The sequence below is a fragment of the Parasteatoda tepidariorum genome, chromosome 3 (assembly GCF_982258835.1).
Source record: "Parasteatoda tepidariorum strain Cologne lab strain chromosome 3, Ptep-v5.0, whole genome shotgun sequence".
Taxonomy (NCBI): domain Eukaryota; kingdom Metazoa; phylum Arthropoda; class Arachnida; order Araneae; family Theridiidae; genus Parasteatoda; species Parasteatoda tepidariorum.
Window position 1 is genome coordinate 47,291,622 of NC_141757.1, and position 23,312 is coordinate 47,314,933.

The 23,312-nt window shown below is 28.7% G+C and overlaps 2 protein-coding genes across 2 annotated transcripts; both read right to left on the reverse strand.

Moving 5' to 3' along the window:
* Positions 1-55: 55 nt before the first annotated feature.
* On the reverse strand, positions 56-21,207 carry Nipped-B (Nipped-B cohesin loading factor). Its single transcript, XM_016061910.4, has 2 exons — positions 21,067-21,207; positions 56-7,721 (listed from the first exon to the last, which is right to left on the reverse strand). The coding sequence occupies exon 2, from the start codon at positions 7,637-7,639 to the stop codon at positions 1,073-1,075; it is 6,567 nt and encodes a 2,188-aa protein (XP_015917396.1). The 5' UTR covers positions 7,640-7,721; positions 21,067-21,207; the 3' UTR covers positions 56-1,072.
* LOC107447097 (PITH domain-containing protein GA19395) lies at positions 8,834-21,367 on the reverse strand. Its single transcript, XM_071185282.2, has 6 exons — positions 21,067-21,367; positions 15,507-15,550; positions 14,646-14,723; positions 14,394-14,498; positions 13,045-13,153; positions 8,834-9,139 (listed from the first exon to the last, which is right to left on the reverse strand). The coding sequence occupies exons 1-6, from the start codon at positions 21,253-21,255 to the stop codon at positions 9,038-9,040; spliced, it is 627 nt and encodes a 208-aa protein (XP_071041383.1). The 5' UTR covers positions 21,256-21,367; the 3' UTR covers positions 8,834-9,037.
* Positions 21,368-23,312: the final 1,945 nt, after the last annotated feature.

The following is a 23,312-nucleotide window of genomic DNA, read 5'->3' on the forward strand; positions in this document are numbered from 1 at the left end:
ACAAAAAAGAAAAACATTTTTGATTAATGAGGAAATTGAAGTACAGGTAAAAAGATGTTGTTAAAAGACTTTTATTTTTTCTTTAATATTTTGCTTGTTCAAAACTAGCAACAAATGGACCACAATCAATGAGTATGTTGTCAATAATTTAACAGACATTCTTTATAGATCTTTACAAAAACTGTAAAAACTTTGAAAACATAAAACAATGCAGTATTTTTATGTACAAAAATATGGACTTGTGTCACTGAAGGTCTCTTTGGTGAAAGGGACATCTGAAAAATACTACATTTATGCACATAGATTAGCAGATCAAATTTTCACCTACTAGTGACGACTTATGGTCTAATTAAGCAAGAATTAAAATGCTAAATAACATTCATATTTTCAATAACAATTATAAATTAAAAACCAAACTTAAGTATTTGACACTTTTAATGTTAATTTCATTAAGTCTACTGAAAATTACAAAATTTTGAAAAATCTTTATACTTGCACAGAAATACACAAAAATCTAACAAGTTAGCGAGGAAAAAAATAAATAAATGAACTTGACTTGATATTATCTTTTAAAATGTTTGTGCAAGCAAGTTTTAAAGAGATCCAGCGTTACAAATCGCAGTGTTGAAAAATAAGTGATAATATTTGATGTCATATTCACAATGATAACAGATTAGTAAAAAAGAAATAAAATTTTTAAAAACTGGAGCTTAACTAGCCAGCAGACTGTACATGTTCATAAAAACATATCATTACTTAAAATGCTTTTATATTCTGTAAATCTTTAAACAATCTTTCAATAAAAAATTATATTGATGTATATTTTATAAATAATTCCCACACCTTTTACCACATATTCTAGTCAAAAGCACTGTTAAAATATATTGCAAAGTGTTTGTGGGTATAGTTCCAATAGAATGGTTCAAAAGTGCAAAGTTAGCCATGGACATGGCTTGCAACTGGAAGTTTCTATGTAACAATATACAGTAGTTTATGTCATGAAAACATCACTGTATGTAGCACTGACTGTTAGTTTTAAAACTGAAGTTAGATATTATGAGAAAAACTGTCATCACGATGAATCACCATAATCTGGATCACTACCTGAATCTTCCGAACCAGAGTCTAACACACGCTTTCTTTTCTTTTTGTGTTTCTTTTTCACCTTCTCCTTTAATGCTTTGGGTGACTTCCGAGAAGGAGGTCGACCCCGCATGGGAGATTTATTTGCTTTTATCACAATCTTTGTTTTTTCTATGGGTGGCTGTAGTGGTTTATCACCATCAGCCGATTCACTAGTAGCAGTCTTTTCTGCTGGGGCTGTAATTACGGTGTATGTTACATTAGATGCAGGTTTATTCGGATTATCTTCATCCTCTTCATCATCAGCAGGATCTATTGTCAGCATCAGTTGTTTAAAGTTCAGATACTGTTGAACAAGCTGCTCCTTGTCATCTGCATTTTCATCCAATTCCTGAGATTGAATGAAATCTAACACTTTTTCAGGGTTGAAACGGACATGTCCTTTACGATTGAGGGGTCTCTCGTAAACTTTTGCAGCCTCATTGGGGGAATATTGCTGTATTTTATTATCAGTGAAACCGTACATTTCTTTAAGTGTTTGCTTAAGATACAGTAGGAGTACACAACCTTGTGAAGCAACAATACATTCTTTTAAAACTGAAGTATCATCAGGAAGACGTTGTAATATTGAGTCATAATCATCATCATCTTCGTCATAGTCATCAGCATTATTTTCAGTTTGATCTGTTGAATCAGGTGTTTTACTACATAAGGATTCCCGAAAAGTTTGTAATAAATTAGAGCCAGAGACACTTAGCATTATGTCCAACTGATGCATGATGAAAAGAGGCTCATCTTGGGCCATATAGGGAAAATAAGCAATATTGTCAGCTACATACAATAGTTCAGTTAATGGTGTTTTAACATTTTCATCAAATAATTTCAACAGGGAAAAAAGAAAGGCTCTTCGACTTTGCCGAGTTGACCTCATTACAGAGTAAAGAAAGCCATTTCTGCTCACAGGACATTCTGGGCAACGAAAACCCCGAAGGGTATGTTCTAGGTGTTGAATACAAAGCTGCATTTTGTAAGACATTCTAACTCCCACTGTGGCCTTCATCTGAATAAATCCAGGATATTTCTTCTCAATTTCTTGGAGTAATTGGTCTGCTTTAGTTCTCAAGACTGGATCATCATCAGAACCCAAACATACCAAATAAGGTACAATCTGCACAGGATGTACCAATCCCTGGCCTAGAATGAGTTGGATAACTTGTAAGGATGCTTTACGAACTGTAATATCAGGATAAAGAACACATTCAAGAATTTGCTTCAAGTATATTTGAATAACAGTACTCGCCATACCAGATGTAACATCCCCCATTTCTTTTAAATCCTCACTTTTTGACATCTTACTCCATTCTGCATCTTTCTGAATCATTTGCAACTCTTCTTCGATTAAATAATTTGTAATATTTTTTAACACCTGGCACTTCAATAGTGATGATGGCATAGGGGAAGTGAGTAAGTAATGATAAAGGGTTTTCACATCAGGACCAAGCATAAATTCATAATGTCGAATCATAATAAAACCTAGTCCAGTTAATGCTTTTAGGCGAACTACTTCATCCTCATGTTGATTAAAGTAAATAATACCTTCAAACACTTTTTGCTTTAAAGATACCTGTTCTTTTTGTTCTGATGCAGCATCTATTGCATCAAAATCAAAATGTCTGCAAAATAATCCAACAGTGAAAAGAGAACGTAGCAATTTAGGGCGCATCGATTTTAAATTTTCATTATCAGGGTTCTTCTCATATTCTCTTTTACATACTAATAGGACAACAAAAAACTTCTGAAAACAGTCTCTAACAAGTTGATAATTATGAGTAATTTTATTTACAACAGCACTGAGGCAACTGACGCAACTAGGAAGCAATCCCATATGCTGCCGCAAGATTAATTTAATCATATCTTCTTCAATCTGGGCTAAAAATGATTCACTCGGATGTTCTATTAAAGGTACAACCAATTCCAATGTCTGGGCAACATTTCTCAAAAGAAGAAAATCTGATTGTGTATTGCATTTCATGCTCAAATAAGGTTGTATAGTAGTTGCATGAGGTACAACAAAAGGAGGATGTATTTTGCTAAAAAGATGTAAAGTAGCAAGGCATGCAACTAAATGTGTGCTGGCACCAGTTTCCGGCGTTGATTCTTCTATCTGAAGAAGATTTTCAACTAGGCAATCAACTATTTGCCTACATGCCTTCACAACTGACTTGTAATTAGCATCTTCTTTGTTTTTTAATATGTTGGTTAAAAGTTGTTCAAACCACTCTAGACCAGAATCTCTACATGCCTCAACAACGTGAGCTATATTTTTCACTTTTTGAAGTATTCTTTCTGGCTTTTTATCAGAAATTGGAGTGAACCACATGCTCTGAAAAACTTCTCCCACTAATTTTTTAATACCGTCTTCATCATTAACACGACGTATAATTTTTACACAAATTTCAGGGGTTTTGGAAAAGTCTGGCTGTTCTACGCAAATATCTTTTAAAATTTTGATTACTCTTTTTCTAACACTAACTCCAGTGTCTAATATTCTTTCAGTAAGCATTTCATAATATTGATTAATTAGCTCAGGACGGATTAATATAAATTTACCCAATAAATCAACAGCTGCTTCTCGAACACTTGTTGATTGATCTAATAATCTCCCATGTACCCCTTTCTGCATATCCGACCTTGAAAGAATACTTGGATCTGCTTCTACAACAAGTGTTAAGCACTTCATGGCTTTGGTACGCACAGCTACGGCAGTCTCCCCTAAAACCCTCAAAATCTGTGAGAGATAAAGATCAAAACTTTTTGAGAAGTATCTGGAAGATGCTAAATATTGAGATATGAGTTCAGCTGTTTTGTAATCAATGTGTTCTTCTTCTTTTATGTTAACTTTGGAAGATTCATGTTTTTTAATTACAGTTAATAAAAATCTTTTTCTTTCTTCAGCTAAAGCTAATACTTTAGCATCGATTTCATCAGTTTCTAGCTTAGGTTCTTCTTTTTCTTTCACCTCCTCCTCCTCTTCTTCTTCTTCATAAGCAATCTGAGAGGATCTTCTACGAGATGTTCGAGATTTAGATTTATTTTTTGAACTGGGAGTATTAGGAGTTTCTGTTTTTTCTGGTTCTTCTTTTGGAAAATTTAATGATTTATCAGAACGTTTAATCTCAGCTGCTGCATCTCTATACCACTGAGCTATGTAAAATGTTCTAGAAAATTGTAGGGTTGGATCGCTTTCGGTATTATAATCGAGATATTGAAGTAGGGCTTTTTGAAGTATTTGAGTTTCATCACATTTTACAGGTTTTTTCTTGTTTTTCTTCTTGTGTTTTGTGGGGCTGGGCTCAGACTCTTCAATGCTAGCAGTAATACGTTGAATGACATCATTTATCATATCTTTACGATCCTGGCTATGTACTGCATCTTTACGAAGACGGGCTGCAACAACTCCTAAGTAGTCGAGGGATGCGACTCGGAGAGTCATTTCCATGGATTTATTACTGAAGTTTGTTACTAATATTTTTCCCAAGACAGAAAGCAAAAGTTCAGATGCTGGCCATTCTGGTTTGTTTACAGTGCTAAGTAAATCTTGAACAAAGTTTTCAAATAAAGGTCTATAATCCATTTCTTCATTTTTAGTGCCACATTTTTTCAAAAACACAGATACAAAATTTACAGCAGTTGTTATTGATGCTTCATAAGATGTAGTGATTAAAACATCTTTATCTACATATATCTTCTCTTTGGGTTCACTTTTAACAACATTTTCTGCTGATTCTTCATTTCGTTCAGGTTCTGGTAGCTTAACAACACTATGAATCAACTGCAACACCAGAGCTGTTAACATCTGAATGTTTTCTTCAGAATTCAGTCGATAATTCCTGAGACTTCTTTTACTTGTCGGTAATCTAGCTATTGAAGCTAATATGTCTTCTAAAATGAGCTGCCTGTGCTTTTCATATCGTGAAAACACTGTGGTAACTAACCGAAGAGAATTCAACTGTAACTCACTAACCCCTTCCACAAAAAATGGACTAACACCCATAGTGGATACTTGCAAAATTATAGTATCAGTCAGTGTTTGCAGCTCTAGGAGCTCAGTAAGAAGCCTTACTGCTTCATGTAGCTTGTTATACAGCTGTATTGTGGATTTTTCTTTGACTTTGTTTCCATGATGACGCTTTTGTTTGATACTACCTGCATAACCATCTTTTGATTTCGGATCCAATCGATAGGCCGGGTCAAACACAGGGTAAACAGTATTTTGAAGTTGATATTTCAGAAATAGAACTATTCTTTCAATGATATCTTCTAAAAAAACTTTTTCTGGCATCTTAGGGGAGGTCATAATATACAGAGCAGTTAGAGAGGCATCAGCACTACGCATGACTCTTTCCATTGTTAACTCAACAAATAAATGAGCTTCTTCTTCATCTTGTTCTTCCATAGTTTGCATAGGCAATAATTTTGCACCATCAACAACATTGCGTTCCAATATTGTTAGCAATCGTACCAGTCTCTCGGGGGGAAACTGATTCATTGCAGCTAGGCGTTTCAATTTTGCAGCTTCATTTGTAAGGTCTTGTAGCTGATTCAATGGAATCAATACTTCTGCTGCACACTCAGCATCTTCATCAATTACAGCAGAAAAATCGACATCTTCCATTGAATCAAAAATAACATCAACAGTTCGAGAAAAATGTTGATAAGTATTAGAATCCATTAATTCTTCAATAGAGAGAGGGTCAGTATTTAAATCTCTTTTAGGCTTTTTATTTTTTAATTTCTTAACTTTTGGTGTTGAGGGAACTGAAGGTGGTGGAGTAGCTTCTTTGAAAGAAACATCGCTGTCTTGATCATTATCTTCACCAGGAGATTCAGCATATACAGTTTGTTTATTTTTCATTCTTCTTTTCTTAACTCTTTCAGTAAGTGAAGATGGGTTAAAAACTTCTTCATCTGATGATTCAATTCTTCTTTTTGAGGATTTTGGTTTTGATTCAAGTTTTTCACGTTTATTAGGGGAACGTGTATGAGTAGATTCAGTCCTTCGAGGAGAAGTTTTGTTTTTTAGCAATGAATTTGGAGTAGCTGGAACTGATCGCTTATCGTTAGTTTTGGGGGTCTTGGTTGGTGAAGCTGATGAGTTAGATTCTGGTGCTAAGTTAGATTTTTTAATGAATTGTTTTACACTTTTCTGGGCAAGAAGCTGTTCCTCTGTACTTAATTTTGATAAGACAACTACAGGCTTTAATAGAGATTTGTGAATATTTTCAGCATGCTCAGACAAGCAATTTTCAATGTTTGTTTTCCCTTTAGAATCTGTTTTTTGAAGAGGTTTTTCACTCGAATGATCAGATTTTGATGTAGAATGTGGCTGAACGATAGATGCTGTCGGAGGTAGAGTCACATTTTCATTTTCTTTTACGTAATTTTGGGAAGTTTCATTGAGAGAAGCATTTAAAGTAGATTGCCACTGATTTCCAGTAGACTGCTCTACACAAGGAGTTTGCAGTTGTGGCGTCGCAGGTCCAATAATTTCATTTGATGAATTTATTTGTGGTATTGCAAATGATGACGACGAAGATGGAGATGAAAAAGGCACATCATTGGGGTTATTAATGGATGATATAAGTGGCATACAATTAGATGTCATGCCACCTATTGTAGGTGTATTAATAATATGGTTTTTTGTCCTGTCACTTAGTTCAGAGTTTATGATAGGAGAACTAACAGAATCAATACAGTTTCCATTACTAAATGGATGCACAATGGGGGATGGTGGAGGTACATTGACAATGTGTGGGTTGACAAGAGACGCATTAAATATTTGAGGGCTTCCTTGCTGGCTTGCAGGAGAAGAATTGCCTGTGCCTTGGGGAACAGCATTATGAGGATGAGAGGCAGGTTGCTGACCAGACAAACTAACACCATGAGCATATGGAGAATGTACTGCTGATGAATTTGGAATAAAGTTAAGTGTTTTGTTTGGGGCTATGTTAGCATTCTGAGATGCTGTTGGGTGCTCAAGAGGAAAGTAGTTTTGATTACTTCCCTGAGCTGAAGAAATTTGGGAAGGTGAAACTGCACTGGCATTGAAATTTTGTTGAAGAGGGTGCACAGAAATATTGGAAGGGCATTGTCTTTGGGGTAACCATTGTTCTGGTGAGACCTGATGGTCCCCACTTCCACTTTGTGGTCCATGTACCAAACCTTTAAAAAGGCCGGGATTAGTACCGAGAAGGTATTGCACAAGTTGGGATATTTGTCCATTGTAAGATTCACCTCCATAATAACCATCTTTCACTTCAATATGGTCTGTCGGAGAACATATGAGGGCTTCTATGAGAGGTGGGATAAGTATAGATTCCTGTGTATTAAGAAACTTTTTTGCTTCTTCAGAGTCTCTTAAATGTGACAAAAGGCTTTGATGCTTGGTTATACCTGGCAAAGGGCTAGGAAGAGGCAATTCCAAAAGTAGATCAGTTAAACTTTGTATATCAGCTAACGTAGTGATTGGTACACTAGGTCCTTTTCCATTCATCATGGTTCATACACAATTTAATCAATGTCTATGTTATGATCATTTTGAAACAAAGGACAACTGCACATTAAGCAAGTCACAGCAACTAGAAAAAAAAGAAAATGTTTGTCATTAGATAGAAACACAAAAATCTGTTCTACATTTATCAATTATTTGTAATTAAGTTATAAACAGCGCTTAAGAATTTCACCCTACACATGTAACAGATTTACTTATTACTCACCGGCATTCAAATTTTAATCTTTAGGTACATATTTTTTTAAAAAAAATAATGCTGTATAATTTAGAATATTTTTAAAAGAACAACAACCTTATTTTCAGGTAAATAACGTCAAGTATGACCAGTAATACAACATTGAAAATTATCATAGAAATCGAAAAAGGAAATGCTTTTTAATAACAAATTTATTGAACACATACATTGTAGCCTCAAGGTTCTTGAAATAAATAATTCCATAGCATCACAGAATTTATTTATAACATCTATTTCTCACACTATTTAGACACATTTCTCAGCAACTGGTATTCTTAGTTTTAAACATTTCTTTATAACACGAGAAAATGTAAACCCAGATTAATGAATCATATCTGTATTGAAGTGGGAAAAAATATGTTACATTAAGTAAAAAAAAAAGAACACAAATGCATTAAACTTAATGTTCTTACATACTTGAAAATAATTTCGAATTGAAAAATCATTTTTAACACATGAATTATACATATTGTTTAACTAAATGGGGCAATATACAAAGGGTATTTTTCCATTGCAGTATTAAATAAAGTAAAACAACACATAAAAACACAAATATTGCTAACAATATTTTGGTGACTAGCATCTTTATTTAAAGTTCAGACAAAATATCATTTGTCTAAGTACATTGTTGTTAACTAAATGTCACATAAACTTATATGTTGTTTTGCTCTAATTAGTGTTTGTGACAATGTTACAAAGTTAAATACACTTATATACATTGTAAAACATTTCTTAAAAAAAACCTACACATGAGTGTGTTTATATTATGACCGTGAATTTTTAATAAACTAAATTGAAAATATGAAGAAAAAAGTAAAAATATAATTTTAAACAAGTGCTTTTTACACGTGATACCAATTTTTTTTTCCACATTAAGAAAGATAAATTTTACAAGCAAAATAAAATGTTATGTCAAATTGATTTTAGAAATAATTATCACACAATTCTTTTTCATAAGCAAGACTTTAATATTCTTTAGCAAGATAACATACTCAAGAATACAATAATTCACAGTAATTTATGGATAGATTATACGGATAGTGAATAGAGAAGATACAAAAGATATAAATTGCATAATATGCCAATCATTACAAAAACAATTACAGTTCTTCAGAGTAGGATAAGTGATAAGCTAAAGCAAAAGAAATTTAACGAATTTCATGCGGAACTGGATTAAAAGCCTTGGTCTTATGATCACACGGATTTGGAGCCAGCTCATAATTACAAAGAGTGATTTCCTGACGTGGCATCTGAAAGGAAAAATAAAAAGAGTGATAAATACCCATATTATCTTCAACAATTAAACATAAAAGGAAATATGGCATAAAACAAATATTAATGTAATGACAGATAAAAATGAACACTAATACTCTACTACAATTTAAGATAAATTAAATAATTAATGTTTAAACCATATTATTTGTACTATAGTGCCCCAAAAGTAAATACTTTTATTGTCTACAAACACTCTTTTCAGCCGTGCTCCAAACATACATATTAGTTAAAAATTTTCTGTCTTCAATGAAGCAGAAGACCTTTGATGAAAGTAATCTTGCTCTAAATAGTTTAATTGCTTTTCTAGTATTATTTATAAAGATAATCTTAATCTTAAAGAATATTAGATAATCTTAAAGAATATTTCATTGACAATTAATAAACATTTTAAATAAACTGGTTAGTTGACTCAAATGTGTGATAAGACCTTCAGTCAAATTACATTAATCATATTTCATACAGAATATGACCCAGGTTGTAAATGTTTTATTAATAAATAACTAACTTTCATTTTTCAAAAAGGTTTAGGATCATGCCTCCGAAGACCCTACTTCAAGTCTGTGTCCCAACACATAAAAATTTAACAAATAGTATCCATTTCTTTCTTCATGTGAGCATGTTAATAGAATAGGTTCAAAATTTTCGTTAACACTTTGTTGACGATCAACTTTACTCAAAAACAATCTCATGTCCCCGGCTCTTATTGTGTAATTGAATATAGACATAAAGTATATTATTCTAAAGATTGATTTAATTTTCAAACGTTGTTTACTGATGGTGAGTTCAATTTATCACCAGTCAAACAACTATATCTATAACATTAATTATTAATAGTAAACTGAGTTTTACCCAAATGAGATAGAAGAGACAATTTTAATTCTGGGGTTTTTAGGACTTTACTTTTATGGGGGGGGGGGGGATGGAAAATTATTTTAAAATCTTATAATTTTTTAATAAATTAAAACCAGATTACTAGTTAAATAAAAAAGATAAAGGAAGTTACTAACTTCTTAAAGCAATATTATTACAGGGTGGCCACTCAAATCCGATTTCAAATTTCCCTGATTTTTCCAGGTTTTCCAGATAAAAATCATAAAATTTCCAGGTTTTTGTTTCTTTTTTCATATAAAGTATAGGATGTGTACAAGAAAAGTGTCGATATTATAAAATATTTTATTTAAAATGTTATTTTTTTTAACATATCATCTTGAAAAAAATAATTTATTTTGACAATTTTCAAGATTTTTTTAAATTTACTTTTTAATGTTTTGGTACAAAATATCGAATCAAAAATCATATTGACCAACAAAAGAGTAAAATTAAATATAAATATATAGTTGGTTCTTAAAAAAACATTTTTTTTAAAATTAAAATATGTTATAAAAGGTTAAAATGAAATAGAAAAAATTAGCATTAATGCAACAATTGTAACGATTTGTCGACAAACATTGCTGTTAGCGATTGTAAAAAAATGTGTGATTGGTTGGTTTGCTGAGAAAAATAATTCAGATTTCTTTGATTGGGAGTAGAAAAGCTTTCAGAAAAAGACTGCGATATAAAATCTCCTATTAAATTATAACCAACTAATTTTTGGAGAATTTTATAAAGTTAAAAATACAAAAACATTTTGTCAAAATAGAAAAAAAAATTACCACCAAAGCATTGGAACAAAGTTGAGCCATAAATGGATTCAGCCCAAGGAGAGAATTTAAAAAAAAAAAAAGAAGCTAATATCCTAATCCCTTTTTCCACCCCCACCAGAATCTTGCCTAAATTGCACAGTCCCATAGCAGTCAAAGGTTTCTACATTCGTTTAGCAACTGTGTGAGAATTTTATGTGGCATTCTAGTTTAACAGAGCTGTAATGGAGCAAATTTTGATGCAAGCAAAGTATAGCTAAGTTGATGATATTTCAACTGTTTGGCGATACATTTCCGTTTAAAAAAAGTGGGTATAATGGATGAAATAATTTAAATTAAGAAAATTAGTAAATAATTTAAATTAGTGAAATTAAAAAAATTATCAAAGAAAAATTTCCAGCTTTTCTTTAAAATTCCCTGATTTTTCCAGGTTTTTATCCAAATTTCCCTGATATTTCCAGGTTTTTTCCAGTATAAAAAAATTCCCTGATATTTCCAGGTTTTTTCCAGTATAAAAAAATTCCCTGATAATTCCAGGTTTTCAAGGTTTTCCAGGTGGGTGGCCACCCTGTATTAGTATAAGAAATTTAAAAAATCATTGATTGTTAAAAGGAAACATAATTTGTATTATTCAATCGAACCTCAAGGCTGCAGGACAACAAAAATCTTTTCCTATTGACCGCAGCATAAGGCACTTAGGATGTATTTTTAAAAAATCATTCAACAAATAGATCAAAGAATTTATATTACTAAAATCTACTGCTTAGTTTCCAAATTAAGAGGCCTTTTCCCCTCTTCCTTTCAGTACTAGAGTTGCAATACAACAAGAATAAACAATATGCTAGCAACCCAATGAAAATCTCACAAGAAAAATTTCACCATCAGGAAGGAAAGTAAGCGATTCTTTTTTCTTAAGCAAGAGACACCACCAGTCACAAGGTCATGAAAGGCTTACATTCTCTCTCGTGTTAAGTTGATGACAGTTACGATTTACAGATTAATGTGAACTAATGACAATCTTAATTCCAAGAATAAGCGACGAAGTTTAATACCAAAGTCACAATAAGGAATTTGTGTGCAATAGGCATAATAGTTAATTGTTTTACCAAATGTGATGGGAGAACTGTTTTCCTTCGTCTTAAATGAAAATTTGGGTTAAAAGTCTTAGTCTTAAGATTCAACTGTAGTTATAATATTGCTGAGATACTTAACATATGTTTTCTGCTGGAAATAAGAAAAATTATAGATGTAATATCATGTAAATATGGGCGCGAGGGTGCCCTAAGTTCAACATACCTGATTTTAAAAATTTCAAATAATTAATCAATTTGTTTTTAAATCAAATGAACAAAGGGATGACAATCAAGGACCATATAACAAATCTTAGTATATTTAGATAATTGAAATTAGAAGTTTCTGTTTCAACCTTACAATTGTGCAAAATTAAAAGCATCAAAAATGTTTTTCTTTCGTTTATTTAGTAGGAGGAAAATCCATCTAGGAGGAGTGGTACTTCGATGCATAGAATAGCTTTGAAATTCTATAACAAAGTTATTGAAAGGAAGAAAAAAAATTCCTATTCAGTATACATTAAAAAGGCAGAAAAAAATATTACATGATAACATTTTTAACTTAATACCTGGGATAGTTAATAATAAAATAAAAATATATCTGTTTAAAACTGTTTATAAATAAATAATTGCAAATTTCAGGTACATTATTTTAAATTACATATTTAATTAATCAAGAGGCAAACATTTCCTGCAAAAACACAAGGGGACTTTTTATTATATTGCAAAAAGGGAAGAAAAAAATTTATAATGGGAATCAAGCTAATTATATCCAAAACTCTGATGCACTAAAACTGTGTTTAATGTGGACAATAAATGGATGCTAAAGTTTATGAGGGAGATAGCAATATTATTTATTTTGCCTTTCTTAACATTTCTGTTAAACATACTTCACAAGACAGCTATTAGGTATTTAATCGTTGATAAACTCTTACCCCTTGCTGCAAAACCTATCTACTAAATTTTAGAAATAGATTTTCCAATAAGGACTTCTTAAAATGGATGAATGATTTCCTTTATATGATGATTCCTTAACTAAAACTTTTAAAAAATTAAAATAAACTTGTAAGGTATTTTTTTTTTAAATACTTCTTTTAAATTTGAATTATATAATTGCATTTTCTTGACAGTTGAAAGGCCATTTTTAACACAAAAAATATAAAAACTTACCTTCTGAAATTCACCTTTCAAGCCAATGTAATAAACTTTAGTTGATTCCGCTCCAAAGTTTTTAGGAAAGTAAACAGCAAGGTGGTGAACATTTGGAAATTTCACAACCCTAATTAAAAGGAAAAAAATAAATTTTGTTTTTTAAGTTCACAAATTATAATTTAAATTAAGAAAAATTATCAATTGACAGTCTCTTTTTTTTCCGAAATAAAGATCCAACATTGAACTATAGTCATAAGTTTTTTATGTACTTTGTATTTCACTAAAATGAAGTTCAGCATTAACTATACTTAACATGCCTACGAATCAATATCCTTAAATACCACAAATCAATGCTTTTTAATCTGCTGAATTGAAATACTATACCACTATTCATACGATTTAGAAAACGTTTGCAATAATTATGTCTTTAAAATGAGACCACTCAGTTTTCTTTTTTTAATAAAGTTAGCCGTAAAAACTTTACTTCTTCATACTAGTTTTGAACATACTTCTATCAAAACTTACATAAGTACAGGGTAGAACAAACATTTGGAAATAATGAACAATCTTGAGAAAACATTTTTAATTATACATAAAATAGACATGTATGCATGAATTTCACATTTTTCAAGAAACAACTCCTTAAAAGTGAAATTTAAAGATCTTAAAATTTTTCATACCAAGGGCGATGAAAGGGAATGATGAAATCATTGGAATGTTGCTGTTAAGCAAAACAATTAGAAAAAAGTAATTTTAAAAACAAAAAAGATTTGCAGTAAATTCAACAAAATATTGTCCAAATCAACTGCATTTGGATTACAATGCGACGTTAACAACAGAAGCAATGGCGGACAACAACCAACAACAGAGCATTGAGATCAGCCAAGATTTTAATTTTAACATTAAACATAGCTTCTTTTTCCTCTTCTTCTTCATTTAGCTAAGCTATAATGTGTTTTTTCTTGGACAAAGTCATTATTTGTTCTTTAAAGCACTGGTCGACAATCACAAAATCAATACAAATTCGAAATAAATATTTGTTTACGTTATTAACGCATGTGCAATGCGAGATAATGTCTTTGTCGGACCGACTGCTCACACTGGGCTAACAAAACGGTATTTTTATGGCGTCAAAATTATATCAACTTAACGCTGATGCCCAGTTAAGACGCTTCTCCTGAGAAACCAGGCCTTGAGCCAACAAACCAGTATTTTGTTGGCGGCAGGGTAATGTCAACTTAACGCTGACACCCAGATAAGGCGCTTGTCCTAAGAAACCAGGCTTTTAGGAACAGCGTTATTTTCAATACGTATTAAATAATTAAATTTCTAGATTAAATTTTTAAAAAATGAAGTATTTTACTTACTTGACAGGATATTCCAATGTTCCAGTCAAGTCTGGCTGCATTTCAAATTCTTCATCCGCTTCACAATTCACATCATCAAAATTCAAATTAGGCCTGTTCTTAAACCTAAAATTAAAAGTCAGTTTTAGAAAATACACACTTCAAACAATTTTCATTATTTTAAATCATAACATAAATAGTTACACATAAATTTGAACATTAAAAAAAAATAAATAAATAAATAAAAATAAAAAAATAAACTAGTATTCTTACAGTTTCATTTTTGATGGATGAGTGTCTTCTTCACCTCCAACAACAATTATGCCCTTAAGTTTTACTATCCCAGTAAATCTACGAAAAGTGAGAGAGTTCATTATGGTTATTATAATGAGTGAAAAGAGGGTTATAGTAATGTGGGAAAAAAGTATTTGCAATTTTTAAGGTTAAAAGCTTAGCAAAATTATGGATTCAATTAAAAAACTGAAATACTGAATTTATGCAGTCATTGGTTTGATCACAACCAAGTTGACTAGTGACTATATCTTGAGATTAAGAAGGAAATAATGTTAGTAGCAAACAAACAGTTTGACAAATTTGAACAGAGAGGGATAGACTTTTCATTTAGTATGAAAATTTAAGTTTATCACCCGCCAGACCAGTTATAATCAAGATCAAAAAAATTAATTAATCTTTGCACAATAATCAGTTATGGGTAAAAAATATTTGACTAAAATCAAAATAATCCAGATCTCAATTTGCATAGTTTAAAATTGATAAAAGTTGAACTTAATTGATAAAGTATAAGCTTAATATACTGACAAAAATATTTCATAAAAAAATATTTCATAAAAAAATTACAATTTTATTTTGGATACAAACTTCAAAATAAAAAAAGATCAATTTTTCTAGTTTTAGCACTTATTGCAAATTGTTTCTCATTTTGTTTTCCAAGCAGAATTTTTAAGGAAATTAATAAAAGAGAAACTTGTTTGTTTCGTTGTTAACCACACAGAACAAAAGGGAGAATGCCATTGAGAGGGTTTACTATTAGTTTAATAAAAATTTATAAATCCATAACTGTAATAATATGATTAAAAAAGGCAGAGGCATTTTGTTAAACAAATTTTTACTTACGGAATATTAAACAAAAGTTCTTCATCCACATCACTTTCAACAAACTAAAAATAAGCACATTAACATACAAATTAATCAACAATTTCAATTCTATTGAAAAGTTGCAAGGGAAAAATAATAATAATTAAAAAAAAATAATAAATAAAAAAGAATGACATGGTTTAATATTTTGGAAAAATGACATACTAAAATATTTTAAGCACCATGCAGAAATCGACACCATATGAATATAAATAACAAATATTGGATGTATAGGAATACTTACCTAAAATGTCAAAGAAAAATTTCTAGAGAAACCTTTAAATAAATATGGCGGATATTTATAAAATGGAAATTAGATTTTAAAGTTAAGAAACCTCATGATAAACAACTAAAAAATACGTAAATGTCTACTGCGTCAGTTCTAAAACACAAAGGTAGCTCAATTATAATAGCACTGCATAAGTGAACTTCAATCCTATAAGAAAAGCTGTTAAAAAAATGTGCAACTGAGAAAAAAATTACCAATATTTTCGAATGATACAATAAGATTTCGATGAGGCAAACTTTTACAATTTAAAGACAAAAGTCAATTCAAAATTCTATCAATTTTTTTTTAAATGTTATGAAACAAACCCGAAAGTGCAATGCTCATAAAATATTAACAGCTTATATAAGTGATTAAATACAAAATTATTTTTACCTTGTATCCAGATATGTATCCCTTTCCTAAATAAATCAAGAACCCTTAAATATAAGAACCAATTAAGCTTTAAGTTAAAAAATAATAATAACTTAAATAGCAGTTAAATTATCGATTCTTAAATTTTAGAAATGTAATTTCCAAACTTATACAGTGAAAATTAAAAGCAACATTAAATAGGTATTATACCTTCAGAGTAAAGAAAATAAACTATTGCATAAAAGTGCTGCCTAATTAAACCTTTATGGTGCCTACTAAAACTATTTTAACTGCTATTAAATGTTTTAATCATAATGGCTTAGTTTATTAGAAACTTTTCCATTTTTTTCAGAAACTAGTGTGAACATATGACCTTGTTGAGAAGACACAGGAAGGTAGCAAGGCATAGATGATACAAACATCTTGAATTGAGTTTTCTTAAGCTGACTAAAAATAAGCTTGACACTGCATGATGGGGTCTAATAATTATCACTAGGGAACACTTACCTAATAATTGAAATAGAGAGAGAAAATACTCTAAAATTAAGAAATTGTTGTTTTGTGGGAAATTCTGGTATTTTAAAAATAATAGATCACACTTATGTTACAAAAACACAAATGCTCTCTTTTCTCCAACAAAAGACAAAACTAGCAACTTTTCACCGAGTCAAATTGATCAGTAAAATTTAAGTAGTAACATATTTGAACTTTGATTAAAAAATACACTCATTAAATCAACTGCAATACTATAGAAATTTTATCTCAAATCTTTTGGAAAATAGAAAACAAAATAATATGAGGCAGAATGCATAAAAATTTAATGAAACTGACAAAATAATATTTGATAAGACTGTTTCAAATATTATCACACAAAAAGAGAAAAATTCTGTTTTAAGATAAATCAATTGATTACAACAATGAAATGAATGCATAAAAATTAACAAGCAAATCAAAGTAACTTGAGGTCAGGGTGGGCAAAAAAATCCAAAAAAATTTTTTTTCCCCATCAAATTTCAGTTAAAAAAATATTAATAATTGTTAATATTATTCAAAAGCAATATTGTAACTAAAATGATTACATAATTATTATAATTGGATAAATAAAATCATTCTTATTTTTGTTCAAGCTCAAAACTCTTAGAAATTTGTAAAGAAAAAGACTCAAATTGTCAGACCGTTATTAAATGAAAAATAAATTAGATCAGATCAAAATACATTAATCTAAAAGGAATTATTTTTAACAAGCTTTAAAAGTATCTGTATTTAAATAAATATAAAACTAAATAGATATAACTGAAATATGTTCGTTAAACAGTAAATTATTTTACATATAAAATGAAAAATTGTAATTTAAAAGTGTCAAACAGCTTTTATTCTCTTTCAATCTCCCTTATTAATTTTTTTTAATATTTTTTAAAATCTATATTAAACATCAATTTACATATGTCCACAGACCATTATTTTCATAGATTAAATTTTCAGTATCAATGAAATCGACTTTTTAAAAAATCACATCCTTAAGAATATAAGTTACATAAAATTTTTTAAAAAAGAATCAAATCAATGATTTAAAAAAAAGATAAAAAAAGAAAGAAAAAAAAGATCGGTAAATATAAATAACACCAACCATTTCTAAAGTAAAATATTATTTTTTTTACTTTACAAAATAGTCATCATATATATGTATTATAATACTATACCAGAAGCAAAAATGATAAAAAAACTAGATTTAAAATAAAAGACAATAAGTTGATTTCAATAAATATAAAATAATTCAATGTATTAAAAAAACCAGCAAACATATTTATAAAGTTTACATGAATAACTTATGTAAAATTTTAAACAGTAATTGATATATCTGTGAATAAAAAAAATATATACCTAACATGAAAAGTTATATTGAAGGACAAAAAAATAAAAGATAAGCAGTGCAAATTATTTCGGCAGCAGGTTTGTTATAATTTGAATTGGTGGATACTATAGTAAAGCTATGAAAGATTTTTCTGATATGAAAAAAGAAAAGTACAATGTTATAAATACACATTAAAGTTATAGTAGAATCTACTTCAATGCAAATTTGAAAACTTGAACGAAGAATTATCAATTGATAATCATCGATTTAATATCTGGAAAATAAATGAGTTTCATAAACATATAACCCATTAAAAATGTCACAAATTTTTTTTGTGTAGTAATTCTATATGATATAAATAATATTACACGAATCTATTAATATTACACGAATTCACTATCATATAAGTACTTATAGAATCTGCTAGACTTTACAATAATCAAACTACTCAACTTTTAAGTTTTCAGTTTATATGATATCAAACTATGCAATGTTTCATATTTTTTTAGGGATCAAAAAATATTATAAACATAGTTTAGCTTAAACAAAACATAAAAATTATAATATTTATACAGTATTTAAAATAGTTTTAATTGCATTCTTAAAAAGGTAATAAAATTGTTTAAAAATTATCTTTTATATTTTTGAGCTGATTTTTTTTATTGTGATTTAAGTTAATTACACATTAATTATTTAATTTTTTTTATTTTCATAAGCTTTTAAATGACTTAACATTTTCTTTTAATAAATACATTTATAAAATATTTTTTTGTTGTTTACAACTCTAATAAATAGTAATTAAAATTAATAAAATATTTCTATGAAACATATGTTTAATTAAAATACATCAATTGTTGAAGAGTGACTAAAAGAGTATTCACACAAGTCCATTTGTGAATAAATGATACAAAATAGTAATTTACAATTTTATACCACTGATTTTTTAGATATTATGTAAAACATTTGGTTTTTCTAACATTTGGCATAAAATATTTTACAGTATTATGATTCATTTCCCTTTAAATGATGACACTTGACCTTACTTTTTATCCTTAACAGCTACAAAATAAATAAGTAAAACTGTTTTCTCACTTAATTTAAAAGAAAACACATTAAAGCCATCATATAATTGTCATAAAAACAAAATTAAAAAAATAATAAATCCCATTGGCACTTAATAAACACTATGACGGACACTTAATAAACACTATGTTATTATACCTTAAGAATAACACCAAATATTTTGGCACCAAGACAAATATAAATCTGACAAGAGGAGATAATGCTGGCTATTTACATGTATTCTTTGTTCTTACAAGTATTGTTTAATTTTTTTTTAAAAAAAAAGACAATTATGGTAAGTTTTCGTTTTGAAAAAAATTGCTCTTTTTTCTTCTTTAATTGAACACATTTTCTTCGAGGTTGATTTTCAATAAATTTTCTTGCATTCGGTACCACTTGCATCAGTTCTTTCCATTAATTTTATTTTCACCAAGTTCTTAATTAGATATTAACCAAATTCTAGTCAAATTAAAAAATATATAAAACTTGTAAACATAAATAATGATAAAAATTATTACAGCACTTAAACTGTTAATATATCTCAATGTAAACAAACTATTCAAAAAACTGCTTAATTATAGGTATATTAAATGAATTAAGCACTTTCATGAAAGCCTACTGTCAACCAAAGGGGTTCATAGAAGTTGAGACCAATAGCATAATGATGCTATTCTGATCAGAATGTCTTTTTCCAGCAAACTGGTATTCATTGATCTGAAGTTAGGAATACTTCAAGCTAAAAGTGAACGAACCTGACAGCTCAGTGTTTTAAATACTAGATCACTGCGGCTCTACATAATATCATAAAACATATTTTATAAATGCAAAAATCATAATAAATCAGACTGGTATTTCCTAAAGTTTAATAAAAATTTCATTCTAAATAAAGTTAATAAGTTTCAAAACATTTTAATAAAAAAAAAAAAATTAGGCATATACGTTATATTCAAATAATTTGCCAACAAGTTTTTAAAGACATGTAAACATCACAAACTAAGTTAGAATAATTTAACTATAATTAATACTCTAACTGTCAAGTTACGATTCAAAAACTTATAAAAAAAAGTTTTGAGTAGCGTTTCATCGTCAAATAAAATAAGAACACAAAAAATGTTCTATGTAAAAGAGAAATTAGAGCTCGATACAATCAATCTAAATAGTATCAACAGTGAAAGGGTTATTATATGTAAAACAAATAAATTAAGATTTAAAAAACTGATTATTCACTTTAATAAATCCTTAATTTTTTTTAATTTAACAACATTATCTGAGGAGATCATATCATTAGCGTAAAAATATTATTTATAACCACAATATGATGAACAAAATACATCAAATGGCTTTATATAAACTGTAATATCAAGAAAATGTCATATTAAAAATAAACATAAAATCTAAAAATTATATTAGCATAATAAAATGCACAGATAATATATAGATTTAAACATTAATAACACACAAAAAACTTAGCAGATGAACAGGTATGTACATAAACAGAGTGTACACAAACACTATGAAGACTGTTGTTTATCATTTAATAATAGGCAAATTAATGCAATCAAATTAGTAAAAAGTAAATATAAAATGAGTTTTTAAAATACAATCAACATAACGCATTAAATTCAATAGGTAAAACAAGATAATGAAAATGTTAAAAATAAATCTCTTCTTGCATCAAGTCCCTGTAAATAAGTGTACTCAAAAACATTAATATTGAAATTATATAATTTTTTGAGTGAATAAATACATATAACTGGTCATATTTATTGGTAAAAAGCATTTATCAAGGTAATTTACATAAATAAAGCACTCGATTCAGCTTTATCATAATACCTGAAGATAATGAGGTGAGTAATAAGTAAATATGTCACACTAAGGAGGAAGCGCTACCCTAGGTGACTGATATAAGATAAATTTGGTTAAACTAAAGATTTTATTAAAAAAAGTAATAAATAATTGTTTGTTTTTTTACTGTATAAGCTTACTTTTTCCGTATCTAAACGCTTTTCCCAAGGTTTGAAAACTTCTTTACCCGAACCCTCTACCACTTCGTTGAGGCACTGAATGTTTTCAGTATCAATTTTTGTATATAAACTGTATTCAATCCCTAACTCGGATGGTTGCTCTTGAGCTTCATGTTCACAATGTCCATGACTATGACCATGTCCAGACATAATGATTTAATATTGAGATTTTGCCACTTTCTATTGCTGGTGTTTACAATTTGGGTGAAAATGCATAACCTATTACAGAAAGTGTTGCCAACTCAACGACCAAAACAATAAGGAGCCATTATAGTCTCGAATACAGTTGTCAAAAATACTCTCGATTCGAATAATTATTTTAGATTTTTGTGTAAATAGACAAAAAGTAATATTTAACTAACGAATTCTCACTGTTAAATCCTTTAATAAAACATATGAAACCCACCCCATGCTCTTAATTTAATTGATAAAACATTCAAAAGGATTTTAAAAATGACGACGAAAAAAAAAAAAAAAAGTGAACCCTCATTGATTAACGACATTGCAAACCGTTTGAAATTTGCAAGATGGATGTGTAATAGCAATTCTAAAATCTAAATGCCTGATTAAAGTTCAATAATATAGAAAAATTTCACGTTTTCTTCACGCTTTTTCAACTTTATTCTTAAAATAGTTCTTAATGCTGCTTATATACTGAAACTGAAAGGTCGCAAGAAGTTTATCGACCCAGCCATCAGAAAAAAAATATTGATTCAAAAATTTAGCAATTTTCCATAAAACTTGAAGTAAAAAATACATAGAATCGTATACAAAGTAATTAACAGCTTGAGTTTCTCGAAATTTGCTGTTATTATTGAAATTCATAATTCGATGCTAGTTCTAAGATATGCCAATAGATGGCGCCAATACTTTTCTCAAATTCTTAGTATTTTGATAAATTTTAAAGTTTTTAGATAACGTAAATTTTTATGTAACAAAACGTTATTGAGATAAATATTTAGAAAAAGCAAGCATTGCGTTTGTAATACAATTTAATATCTATTTACTCTTAAAATATAATAAATTTAATTTTTAAGACTTCATTTCATAAATTATACTTTATAATTTAATTAACTTATTCAAATAAATTTAAGAAATTAAAAAAAAAAATCCTTTAAGGAAATGATTTTAATAAATGTATAACATCTATGAAAGGCATTAAAACAAAATAAAATTAAAATGTAAATTTTTTTTTTTTATAAGTGTGTAGTGAAATAAATTAAGAGATTAGTAACTAAATATTTATTAAATGGTACATGGCGCCACTGGGTGGACTCAGATGTTCGAACTCAACAGTTCGATGCCTTACGACTTTTTATTTTATGAGAACTGCATAAACATATGATTAAAATTAAAATTAAAATAAAATTAAATATTTTTTTAAAGTTGACTTCATTGACTTTTACTGTTGAAAGAAATAAATTTTTTATTTCGTGAAATATAAGAAGTAAAATGAATAAAAATTTAAAATGGAAATAGAAAATGAAATTGCTTTTTTCTCATCATTTTAACACGAGAATAGATAAAATATTAATTGTTTTTAAAAGTGTGCTTGAAATTTCAAAACCATTTCAAAATATAAAATTGTAGTAAATCAACAATTAGAGTTAAAACTAAAGCATATTTTCCAAAAACTTTACTATAAGATGTTGAAAAGTAGAATTTTAAACTAAATACAGAAATACTAATTTGAATATAAAATAAAGAAAATTCATTTAGCTATAAAATGCTCGAAATAAAAAAAAAAAATGATATATGTTTTTATTATATAAACAGTCAACAATCCTTTTGAATATATTTACTAAATCAAAAACAAGTATCTTTTCTAAAAAATTATTCACGAGGAGAAATAATTAAACAACTCGTTATTATCATATTTTGATAGAAAAATTCCTTAAATTGCTTAGTCTATTAAAGAGAAAGATTTTAACTATATTGACCTGTATTATCGATATTATTTGTATTTCTTTCGTATACATAGGGTTTACTTTAATATTAATCGTAAGACAATAAGTTATTTCTTATTTTTGTTGCTTCAAAGTTATTTTTGTTGCTTTGTTTTACATTTTCATAGTTAATTTTCAACTAAATTAGTTGTTTCTCCTGTTAATAAATTTTTTTATTTCTAATAATAATAATAATAAAACCTTGTACTAATTACAAAGTAAAAATACTAATGACAGCTCCGTAATCCGTCATGTCAGCTT